At 43.2% G+C, this 11659-nt stretch overlaps 1 protein-coding gene across 1 annotated transcript; it reads left to right on the forward strand.

Annotated features, from left to right (window-relative positions):
- The first annotated feature begins 8856 nt into the window (after positions 1 to 8856).
- On the forward strand, positions 8857 to 11171 carry LOC140735167 (immunoglobulin lambda-1 light chain-like). The gene is made up of 3 exons (XM_073059958.1): positions 8857 to 8968; positions 9114 to 9473; positions 10540 to 11171. Exons 1-3 carry the CDS (start codon positions 8920 to 8922, stop codon positions 10866 to 10868), a joined length of 738 nt encoding a protein of 245 aa, XP_072916059.1. The 5' UTR covers positions 8857 to 8919; the 3' UTR covers positions 10869 to 11171.
- Positions 11172 to 11659: the final 488 nt, after the last annotated feature.

Below are 11659 nucleotides of genomic sequence, written 5' to 3' on the forward strand. Positions count from 1 at the left end.
ATAGAAGGGAAGAGGGACGACATTCGTCCCTCGAACCCCAATACCAGTTCAAACAACACATTTCGGACCCTCGACTGCAGCTTCCCTTTTCGGCACCTTCCTAATCTCCTCCAATTCTCACTTCATCAAAACTACGTGAGCTAATTTTACTTCAAAGTCCTCCTGATCGGAATATCAATTAAATAGTGAATCCCAAAAAAATCAGCCCTACCCAATGATAAATAAAAATGTAATTTCTGTCCAAACTGAGACAACACGCCCCGAAATGAGAACGCTACTCCAATGTCGCTGCGGTGGAGGTAGTCTCCCATTTGCCGTCTATTTTGTCGGAACTCCACTTTGCTCACCAAATATAGAATATTGTTGCGTATCTAAGAACGGATGTATTGGAGGAGTTCTGAAGAAGTTCATGAAAATGAGCCCAAGAATGAAAGGGTTAACCATAGAACCATAGAACGTTACAGCACAGAAACAGACCTTTTGACACTTCTTGGCTGTGCCGAAGCATTTTTCTGCCTAGTCCCACGAGCTTGCACCTGGCCCATATCCCTCCATACACCTCTCATCCATGTACCTGTCCACGTTTTTCTTAAATATTAGAAGTGAGCCCGCATTTAGCACTTCATCTGGCAGCTCATTCCAAACTCTCACCACTCTCTGTATGAAGAAGCACCCCTCCCTAATGTTCCCTTTAAACTTTCCTCCCTTCGCCCTTATCCCATGTCCACTGGTTTTTTTCTCCCCCAGCCTCAGTGGAAAAAGCCTGAACGCATGAAGTGAGCTTGTATCTCTGTCCATGTACTCTCTGGAGTTTAGAAGAATGAGAGAATGGGTGTCTTATTGGAACTTATTGAATATTAAAAGGACTAGATAAAATGGATCTGGGGAGGATGTGTCCTATCGTAGCCGACTCTAAAACCAGCGGGTAGAATCTCAGAATAAAAGCACGTCCCTTTGGAACTGAGACGAGGAAAAAGTTCTTTAGGCAGACGGTAGTGAGTCTGTGGACTTCATTGCCATTGTGACTGTAGAGACCAAGTTATTGGAATATTTAAAGCGGTGGTTGACAGGCTCTTAATTAGTAAGGGCGTCAAAGATTACAGGGAGAAGGCAGGAGAATGAGGCTGACAAGGATAATAAATCAGCAATCAATGAATGGCGGAGTAGAATCGATAGATCGAGCAACATAATTCTGCACTTATGACTTATGGTCTTATAGTCTTAAGTCGCCTCGCATTTTCAATTTCAAGCTAAACAAGCCTGTGACGGCTGCCTTTACTTAAGGGACACAACTGACAGCCCAGGCCATGCAGGCCTACTGGATAGATTTGTGTAAGCGTCTCTTTGAGGGGAGAGATAACGCGACTGGACTCCGCACAAACTGAAATTGACATGGATAACTGGTTATCTTTAGAACATTTTAAATATCCACCCAACTATTAGGGATTATAAGGGGAAATTGATAGAACCATAGAACCATACAACCATAGAACACTACAGCAAACAAAGCAGGCCATTCGGATTCTCAAAAAAAAATCCAATACTATCACTCCATATTTCACCGAGGTCTCATCGCCGGGGTACTAAGCTGCTCACAGTTTCCCTGTGCTGCGCACTACATGCACTCTGAATTATTCTTTATAAACTGAGTTTGGCAATATCTTGTTTTATGTGCTGTGTGGTATATGTTTTGTGGGTGCACAATGGTTCGGTGGAGCGTTGTTTCCTTTGGCTGGGTATATGTACAGTCAGATGACAAAAAAAGCTTGAAACTGAACTTGAGTTTGAAATCAGAATGAACCAACTTACTTCAGCTGGAACTGATCAAACATTGACAACGAACCACGTAAGGAAGCACTCGACTAGGCTTGACAGAAAGATGGACCTTAAAAACTAAGTGACGAAGGTAAATGTTAAGGAAGCTGGATTGATAAGCCTAGAGCGCACCGCTTAACATCTCAAATACAATCTTGATCAGGTGAGCAATTAAATCTGAGGGAAAAATATTCAGGCTCAGTGGATGCAAAGATCTTTAGCGAGATAGTGGTGGGTTCTGGAGCTAGAGAAAGAGGAACCACTCGCTCTGGAAAGATTTTCTAATGCAGACTGATGATAATAGAAGGAAATATGGCTCCTGTGCTGTAGAAATGTTGCAGAGCTGAATTGTGGTGATTGGGAACGCTATCATTAACAGAGCCGAGCTATTGCTTGACGCAGGACTTTCCTCCTCTTGTGAGAGCAACTAAACCACAGTGACTGGTGTGTCCAATTATGTTTTAAATATAATACCTCTCATCTGCGATGACACTGGTGTGTATCATGACATAGTCACTATAGCTCAGGCAGCTTTAAATGACATAAAATGGGACAGAAAGTCTATCATCACATTTACCAACGACATAAAATAGAGTATTATAGTGGCAATATAGATAAGAATTGTGTTTCAAACCAGTTTGCTAATATCCGGAAAATCTCTGACAGGTGACCGTTAACAGAACCAAACATAAGGTCACAGGACTAAAATGCTCAGAACCTTGGAGGAGAGAAGGATCGACAGGATTACACACCACAACTAAGGACGGCAGGTTGGCGCTGGAGTGAGAGCAATCTACCGGTTGACATAAGAAGGGAGGAGAGGACTCGATAATCGTTGATTCCTGTGGATGTCAGGTTTAGCCTTTCGTTATACGGATTCTGGATATTTGGACCACCGGTTAATCAGGGTAGCCGCTTATTTGGGCCAACATGTACTGGTCACGACATGTCCTAATTAACCGGAATCCACATCTCTCTCTTGAGTGGACATACATAAAATAACCGATTGCAAATATTGCATCTTTGAGAAACTAAAGTACAGATTTCAGGCGATGTGTACTTTAATGGTACAGAGGTCAAATAGAATTGCCTGAAATGATAAGAAGAGTATTGGACCAAAGGAAAAGTGTTTTAACATTGACGGAAACAGTAGAAACTGGAATCCAGCAAAAAGATTTAATAAACTGATGAAGGAGAGAAAAATGCCACTTGAAAGGAGCAGGAAGTATTAGAAGAAACACAAGAAGTTTACGTAGATATGTTAAGTAGAAGAGGAAAATGGTGGGGGGGGGGGGACGAGATCGCTTGAAAGCACGTCCTGAGACCGGAAACACTGAAACAGTGAAATGGCGGAGATATAAACAAATGATTTGAGTTTGCTTTCCCGGAAACAGTAGGAAGGAAACCGTCCAGAAACGTTCAACGGCAGAGCAGTAACGTACTGGGGAAAAAGTAGAAATGCTGTTTTTTATAGAAATATCTGGCACTGAAAAACAATAAATGACCGTCAGCTGACGACATTCTGCGCAAAGTTCTGTAAGCGATGGTGCAATAGATCTGTCTCGGTCCTGCAAATTGAAAATGTTTACACAGTTAAGCTCACACTTTAGGAGAGGGAGTGGAAAGTGGGTGACAGAAAAAGGGAGATATTGAGAGAGAGAGAGAGAGAGAGAGAGAGAGAGAGAGAGAGAGAGAGAGAGAGAGAGAGAGAGAGAGAGAGAGAGAGAGAGAGAGAGAGAGAGAGAGAGAGAGAGAGAGAGAGAGAGAATGAGATTTTTACCTCAGTACTACGGGAGAAATCAATATGCTTATCACCACTGGAGCGCTGACATGGCATCTCGGAGAGTGAAATACAAAGCAACAGACGCTGCTCTAGAATTCTCAGAGTCAAATTACATCTCATAAATCTGCTTGGTTCCTAAAATAGAATACACACAGTTAAGTGTGTGAACCAGAAGATATGGTGCATGAGCAGATGGATTTGTTGGACTTCAATAATTATGAAGAAGGAGCTTTGTGGTCTTCTTACTGTTATATCAGACGATAAGATGTAGGAATAGATTAAGCCAATCGCCCCATCAAGTGTCCTCCGTCATTCCATCGTTAATTTTCTCAATCACATTCTCCTACCCTCTCCCTGTAACCTTGAACAATCAATGACTTATCAATCTCTGCCTTCACTGCAGCCAGGGATTCGGACTCCATGTCCCTATATGCCTACAACATCTTCATATTCATTACCCTCTGGCTGATTTAGCGAATATATATCTAACCGGCGTCTCAATCAAATGTCACATATTCGAAGTAAATGTCCACCCTTTCAGAACAGAAATGGTCAGAACAAAACATTTGTTCGCAATGTTTTTGAAGGACGGAGAAGAGGCAAGTACCGAATTGCGCAAATGCGTTTGTATTTAAATACAAATCGCGCACAGAAACAATAACGGATGATAGCAGATTAAGCAAAATTATTTTAGCGGTGGCTGAGAGAGATAGAGAGAAAGAGAGGGGGGAGGGAGAGGAAGAAAGCGAGAGGTAGAAAAATTAAGAAAAACAGAGTGAAAAACAGAGAGGAGGCCTGAGAAAGAGAGGGGTTGGGTAGAGGGGAAAGGGGTGAAGGTAGAGAGGAAAAAAGAGAGTTGATCTCAGTAGGCGGCAATCCGGCATATTCACCGGTAATGCGCTAATGCAATGCTAACGGACTGACAAGGTACTTGAGACGCAGCAATACAATAGGCCTGAACTGGTGCGCTTTATGAAAGTAGCAACATGTGTGACGATTCAGGTTCAGTCACAAAAAACACAGTAAAATAGGTGGGAACTAGTGAATGTCTTGCATAAACAGAAGATTGTATTAGAATTGATCATATGCTAAAGAAGAAAACAACATGTTGAGGTCTTGCTCTAATTATATCAGACAATAGGATACAGGACTGGAATTTGACCATTTGCCCCACTCAAACTTCTGTGCCATATAATCATTTATTTATCGTTGATTTCCATTTCAACCCTACTCTTCTGCCTTCTCGGTATCCCTTAACCCCATTCATCCTCAATAACCTGCCACCCAGGCCATGCTATTTTATCGCTGCTGCCACCAGGCAGGAGGTACAGGAGCCTTAGATCTCACAGCACCAGGTTCAGGAACAGCTATTACCCTGCAACCATCAGGTTCCTGAATCAACGTGGATAACTTCACTGACCTCAAATCTGAAATGAATATCTCAAGGTAACATTAAAGTGACATACATGCACTTCCATAATAAATTTACTTTGACGTTAACTTTAATAAGAATTGGTGTGTATCACGAAAAAACAGCCACCATTCACCATGTTCTCTGTATTATTTATTTTCTAATGTGTTAATTATCACTTTAATACTTCTTGCTGTTCACAATTTATACCACATGTTTTAATGAGGGAGCTACGTGTGAAGTCCCGAGGTGTGGTGACACAAACTTATTTGATTTTTGGGGTGTTTCGGACAGGTTGGAGTGGATACAGATGGATTAGGTGAGCAGGCGGAGGTACGACATGCGGCTAAACATTAGATCATCTACTTTTGCAGATACGATAGCATTGTGTAATGCTAATCAATAATGAGGGATTGGATCTGGAAAAACCTTGAGTCTATTTCTATTTAGGCTTTCTCCTGGTCGAGGTCGACCATAGATGTCTCATCCTAGTTATCTAAGTTGTATACACAAGCCAGGTCAGTATGATATGGAGAGCAAGTTATTGCCCTTACAGCAGGCTCCCCCTCACTACGCACCCTATACAGATTTGCCAATCAGCGTTGAACTCAACATAGGACTGACTGAGGGACTCCAGTTTCAGATATTTCCTCAGGGTTTACTCCCGAAGTCTACCCCATGAGTGGGTATTGCCGCAAGGCAGTCGAAGGTTGAGTTCAAAGGTTTCCTTCTCGCCGAAGCTACTGGGTTTAAGGTGCCAGTAAGACGCCTCTACTTTTCTCATAATCAAAAGTGAGGGATTGGATTAATGGATGAATGTAATACCTTGTTAGTTGAAACGGTTATGGCGCGCTTAGCAGTTAAAACCCACTTGAAGTCCAGAATCTAAACTTGGTGGTCAGGCGCTATTTGACACGTACGCCATTAGGACCATTTCATAGGTAGTGGGAGCTCCCCTCACCTTCAAGACCCAACATACCCCACTACCCACCAGATTATGACAAATTTAAGGACGCATGTGCTTGTATAAGGATCTCTGAAAGTTAATCCGTAGGTACAATAAAGCAATCGATAGAGAGAAGTTTACATTAGCGTGTGCTCATGTGTATTTGAGCATTAAACAATAATGTCTGCTTCTTCTTCAGCCCATCTCTCCTGCTAGGGCAAAGGCTGCCCACAGTAGCACGCCAGAGTCCTGGGTCCTGAGCCGAACGTTGATGCGGTTTCTTTCACTTTCGCCACACCATACGTCTTCTAGGCCAAAAATCCTCTCTCTCCCAGGAATGAGGATTTTGCAGCTTCTGTTGGCGTTTCTGTAGCTCTGGGTTGTTACGGAATGGGTTTGCTGGACCTTCCTCCTTTCGCAGACGGGCTTGCGACTGTCCATGGCGGATATCCTGCTGCAATAATAAAGGGAGCTGGTATGATGAGAATTGGAATACCATGCGAGGGTCGGATCTTCCCGGATAGGATATGTGAAATCACTGATGCAGCGAATATATCAATGGTTAATACGGTCGATGTCAGTGTATCAAAATAAAATTTATGTCATTCCGGACCGAAATCAGAAAGAGGTTTGTATTCTTTCTCTACACTGGATGATCAAGACGCTAAGTACATTCAAGAAGGGATTTGAGGTATTTTTAGATACAAGAGGAATTGATACATGTGGATTCAGTGCAGGAAGGCAGAATCCAGGGAATTTATTACCTGCAGTGTTATTCAATGACAGGGGAGGCGCGATGGTCCAGTGACCGAAAGTCTCAGCTACTGTCCTTAATCGTTTTGTAATGGCTCACACTGCAGGTCCAAAGCGCCAACGGTTCTTTGGGTGATGATCGTGGGCCAATACAGGACTTGTTAGTGCTGCGGACTTTCATTTTAAAAACGAGTATGCCATCCCGCAGCAGATCCTAGGAGCGTTTTACTTACGTCAGGTGATGCATTTTTTGCCATTAGATACCCGTCCTTACACAACACATTCAAGGCTCTATCACTCATGCCCTCAGTATTCTTAATTAATTTATGTTTTGAATTTCCATAGTTTCTTTCTTTTACTGATTGTTGGTTTATGTATATTTTTTCGTTGATTTTATTCTGTTGCTTTTGCTCTATTCTATATATACTTACAGGAAATGAATCTAAAAGTAGTATATGGTCCCATACCTAGTTTATAATAAATGTGCTTAGAATCTGCTACTTTGAATCGTCTGTGATATATTGTCATTTATTTTGTTCCAGTATAGTTTGTGGCCAATAGTCCTTGACATTGGAGGATTGAGCAATGGTTTCGGTCTTTATATGGTACGGTCGGATTTTCCAATTCGGTGTTTCAGAAAGCAATTGCACAGAAATTTTTATAAGAATATTTCTTGTCTTTGATGAGGGCGGATCGACGAGAACGCTTTCCAGATGGATGCCTGCTGTGATATCTGGGGCTGGTGGTGTGTTGATTGTACCGCTGACATGCTCTTTGTCTGATCATTGACCCTAAAATCTGGGGTGGATTCAAGTTTCACCCAGGCCCGCACTTCCGCTGCTATTGACACACGACATGGCAACATGGACCACAAGAGTAACTCCTATTGGCCTTCAACCATCAGACTCTTGAACCAGCATGGATAACTTCACTCATAATCAAAAATGAACTGATTCCACAACCTATGGGCTCACCTTCAAGGACTCTACACCTCATGTCCTCAATATGACTTATCCATCAGTCTATCAACCTGTCTATCTACCTATCTCTTGGTAATAAAACCTGAGGTACAGGCATAGCCAAACATGCTCATTTGTTAATTACTAGGAATTTCCGGGCTATTCCTGTGCTGTTTAGTATCATGGCTTTCTGAAGATTTACGTAGATATTGCTGTGTTGCTCTAATTGTTTAATGTTATTGTATAGTGCCCTTGGGATTACACCATTTGTAGATATTACCATCAAGACAATGTACACCTTTTTCGTGTTCCAACGTCTTTCAATTTCCTCTTTTAATAATAATTATTATATTTATTACTATTTCCTCAGTTTGTCTGTTGAGCATTGATAACTTGGCACTCTTTGTGTGTAGATTCAATTGCATTTTTGTTGTCCTCACTTTCAAAGAATATGCAATCAAGTTCACATTATTTTATATACATATATATATATATATATTTATAATGAATATTATTATTTGCTTTTCTGTTTTCGCAGTCTGTTTCCTTTTGCACACTGAATCCTTGTCAGTCTTTCTGTGTAGATTTTCTATTGTATGTCATTGTTCTACTGTGAATGCCCGCAAGAAAATGAATCTCGAGATAGTATATGATAATAAATTTACTTCGAACATAAACTTTGATCATGAGTCGATTGGGAATTATGAATTTTAGCGATCATCTTTATTTAAATCCCGACAGAAAAGGAAACTAATAGCATGTTTATGCATGGTTTTCCAAACACAGGAACTGTGCCAATACATTCGCAAGTCTGTTTTGAAGACGGTTACAAGGATTTTATGCAATGACTAAGCTTGGTCGCTCGCTGAGGCAGACATTAGCTGCTACATGTTGCTAAATGCAGCCGTCAATCGAATGTCTAAAATCATCTCCCAACCCATTCCCATTTCCTAGATATTGATCAGACCGGATTGCCTTGGACCTTTGATATAACAAAAGGTTATATCAAAAATATTTTGAAGGTAGGGGGTTAATATTTTAACGATTATGAGATTCGCAAGCAGTGGATTCCAGAGGACAGGTGGTCAGTCTCCGCCCCCATCCTGTCTCTGCCCCTCCCATTCATTAACATCCCCGGTTAATAAAGAGCCCAGAGTGTCCAGTTTGCAGACACTAGAACCGGAGCCGCTCCCAGTGTTTGAACAACAGCGCACGGTTCGGTTGGACGTTAGGACGTTCGCTGACTGAAGGAATGTCGCCAGTACTGCTTCTCCTGTTGGCTCTAATGGTCCATTTACCAGGTGAGAGGCGGGTTTGTTAACGCACAAATTATCGGCAAAGAAATTCGTTGAAACTTTGAAAGCCAGTTTTCCGCGAGTTTTCAGCGATCGATAACACTTCTGATGGCTGCAAGTCACCTGGTAGTTCTATTCTGTCTTATTGCAGGTATCCTGGCGGTCGTAATCCTCAATCAGACCCCAGTGTCCGGTCCTGTCTCTGCGGGACAGACTGCCCGCTTAGAGTGCCGAATACAGAACGGAAACGTTGGAAGTTACGATGCTGCGTGGGACCGACATCGTCCCGGGAAGAGACCGGAGGGAGTAATATATCATGGCACAAGCAATACCATTTACAGAGGACCCGGCATCACTGAACGTTTCCAACCGTCCAGAGACACCTCCGCCAACAGTCACATCCTGACCATCGGCAACTTGGAGCCCGGCGACTCGGCCGTCTATTACTGCACAGTGTGGGAGAGTAACATAGGTTGGGTCTACGGGCCGGGGACGATCCTGGAGATAAAGAGTAAGTAATCGTCTCGATTTATATCAAATTACGCTTCTGAAGAAATCCCCATTTCAATCATGCAGCTAGCTGGCTCTACACTGCCGGAAGTATCGACCTGTCTCTTCAAGGCAGAATCCGCACACTCAGCTCGGCACGGTAGGTCATTCAAATGCTCGGGACAACGCTATTATTCAATGTGTGAATTACTTCGACATTTGAATCATCCCACAAGAGGCAGCAGCAGGGCAGCACTCGAAAGTTCCGTCTTTTAACCAGTTAATTCCTTTCTCATATTCTTCAACCCGCCAATTTATGCCCCGCTCCCAACCCTAAATTTAATAGAGATTAATCGTGCAACCCACTGTTAACTGGCATCATCCGCTGTAAGTCAACACTGTCGCAGTTTGTGACAGAGAAACGCGTCAGTATTGTCAAATACAATGAAGGATAATAACAGACACTGAAGCTGTCAGACAGGAAAAATGCTCATGTCTCTGACTCTTTCTGTATCTTCGCCACTTCGTGTTCCCTTATTACACGGCGAGATATCGATATCTACATTGCCACTCCAATCTCGGGATGCTGCCGACTATCAACAGCTTAAGCTGAAATATCCATAACCACATAATAGTTGGGATTTAGATTTGGGGATTTGTAGGTGTCATCCCCGTGCTACCCACACCCCCCCCCCCCCGCTCAGGTACCTCCCCCAGCAAAGAGAACAACAGCAGGACGGCGTCAACAGTGTGTAAATAAATGGATTGCGAGCGGTGTGGACAGTTTTGCTCAGAGCTGGTGTTTCGTCTGCGAGAGCGACGGGTACCGAGAAAAAAATCTGAGTAACACACATATCTAACTGTAACCTCGCGAGGGCGCAGTCCCAGACCTGAGGGGTGGGCGAAAATTCCATGACAGCGTCTGTCGATGGGTCGAATTCTCTACCCAACTTTTCTCTGATTGTCTGTATCCTTGGTGCATTGTGACCCTATTTTGAGGGGAGTTCGGTCAGTGGGTGGAGCTGTTTAGGAAATGCAAACATTAATGATGATATTTTCCTCCTCCTCCCACCACCTTTCTCACACAGGTAGCGAGAGCAGAAAGCCCTCAGTTCTCCTGCTCCCTCCCTCCCCGGAGGAAACCGGCTCGGGTTCTGCCACTCTATCCTGCCTCGTGAGCGGCTTTAAGCCTGGATTGGTCGCGCTGCGCTGGAGCGTGGATGGCATGGAGACGGAGAGCGGGGTGACGACAGGCGCCGTGTCTACGGACACCGACCAGACCTACAGACTAAGCAGTTACCTGCGGGTTCCCGTCGCTGCCTGGAACAAGGGCTCGAGCTATTCCTGCAGCGTGAGCCACAGCTCGCTCAGCTCGCCGCTGCGCAACACCATCTCTTCGTCCGCCTGTGCGCAGTGAGGCCCCGCCGGGTGGCAGCTCACGAACGCAGTGAAACCCGCATTGGGGCTGTGCAGCCGCCTTCTTCAATGTAATTCTGTAGCAAATGTCAGTTTCTGGGAACTAAGAAAATGTTTAATACATTCAGAGATGAATGTTTTGATCGCCCATCGTTTGCGACGCATAATCCTTTGTAGAATGTTTTCTCACTGTGCTGTGTTTGAACTTTTGTTGTTTGTAGAGTGGGGAGAGATTCACCAGGAGACGATGACCGTATTGTGATTGAATTTTGTAATACAGCATTTAATAAAGAGGCAACTCAGAGGCGTGTTTACAGTGGATCTCTCATTACTCGGCTGTTCTCTGTGCATCGAATGAATTAGCAGCGAATAACATGACCAGCTTGAACTACCAGACATAGACTTACAGTCAAATCAGCTCAAACGGCTTATCCGTCCTTGCTTAGTGATGCCGATCTCTGTGTACTCCACCTTCAAGAATCAATAATCAACGTTATTCACCGTATACAGTTCAATGCATTAGGAATTTGCTCTGCTGTGTTGGGGTGACATGAAACAGAGCATTCAAGAATTATAAGGAATAATTGTACAAAATTAAATTTAGAAATTATATTCATTGTGTGGAATAAAGTGTGCATAAATACACAAATACATAAATAGCAGCATCTATGTACAATGTCGGCAACATTATAAAACGAGGTTTAACGTACTTACAGTGCAGTGCACACACTGAATGATTGATAGAGGTGTGGGGTTTACGACAATTGTTTGATCAGATTAATAGCCCAGGGA

The sequence above is a fragment of the Hemitrygon akajei genome, chromosome 11 (assembly GCF_048418815.1).
Source record: "Hemitrygon akajei chromosome 11, sHemAka1.3, whole genome shotgun sequence".
Lineage (NCBI taxonomy): Eukaryota > Metazoa > Chordata > Chondrichthyes > Myliobatiformes > Dasyatidae > Hemitrygon > Hemitrygon akajei.

What these genes read in the sequence shown, in the direction of transcription:
- LOC140735167 (XM_073059958.1), top strand. Translation starts at nt 8,920, where the DNA reads ATGTCGCCAGTACTGCTTCTCCTGTTGGCTCTAATGGTCCATTTACCA. An exon ending in TCTAATGGTCCATTTACCAG is followed by an intron (nt 8,969 to 9,113) that starts GTGAGAGGCGGG and finishes GTCTTATTGCAG; the next exon opens with GTATCCTGGCGGTCGTAATC. An exon ending in GACGATCCTGGAGATAAAGA is followed by an intron (nt 9,474 to 10,539) that starts GTAAGTAATCGT and finishes TTTCTCACACAG; the next exon opens with GTAGCGAGAGCAGAAAGCCC.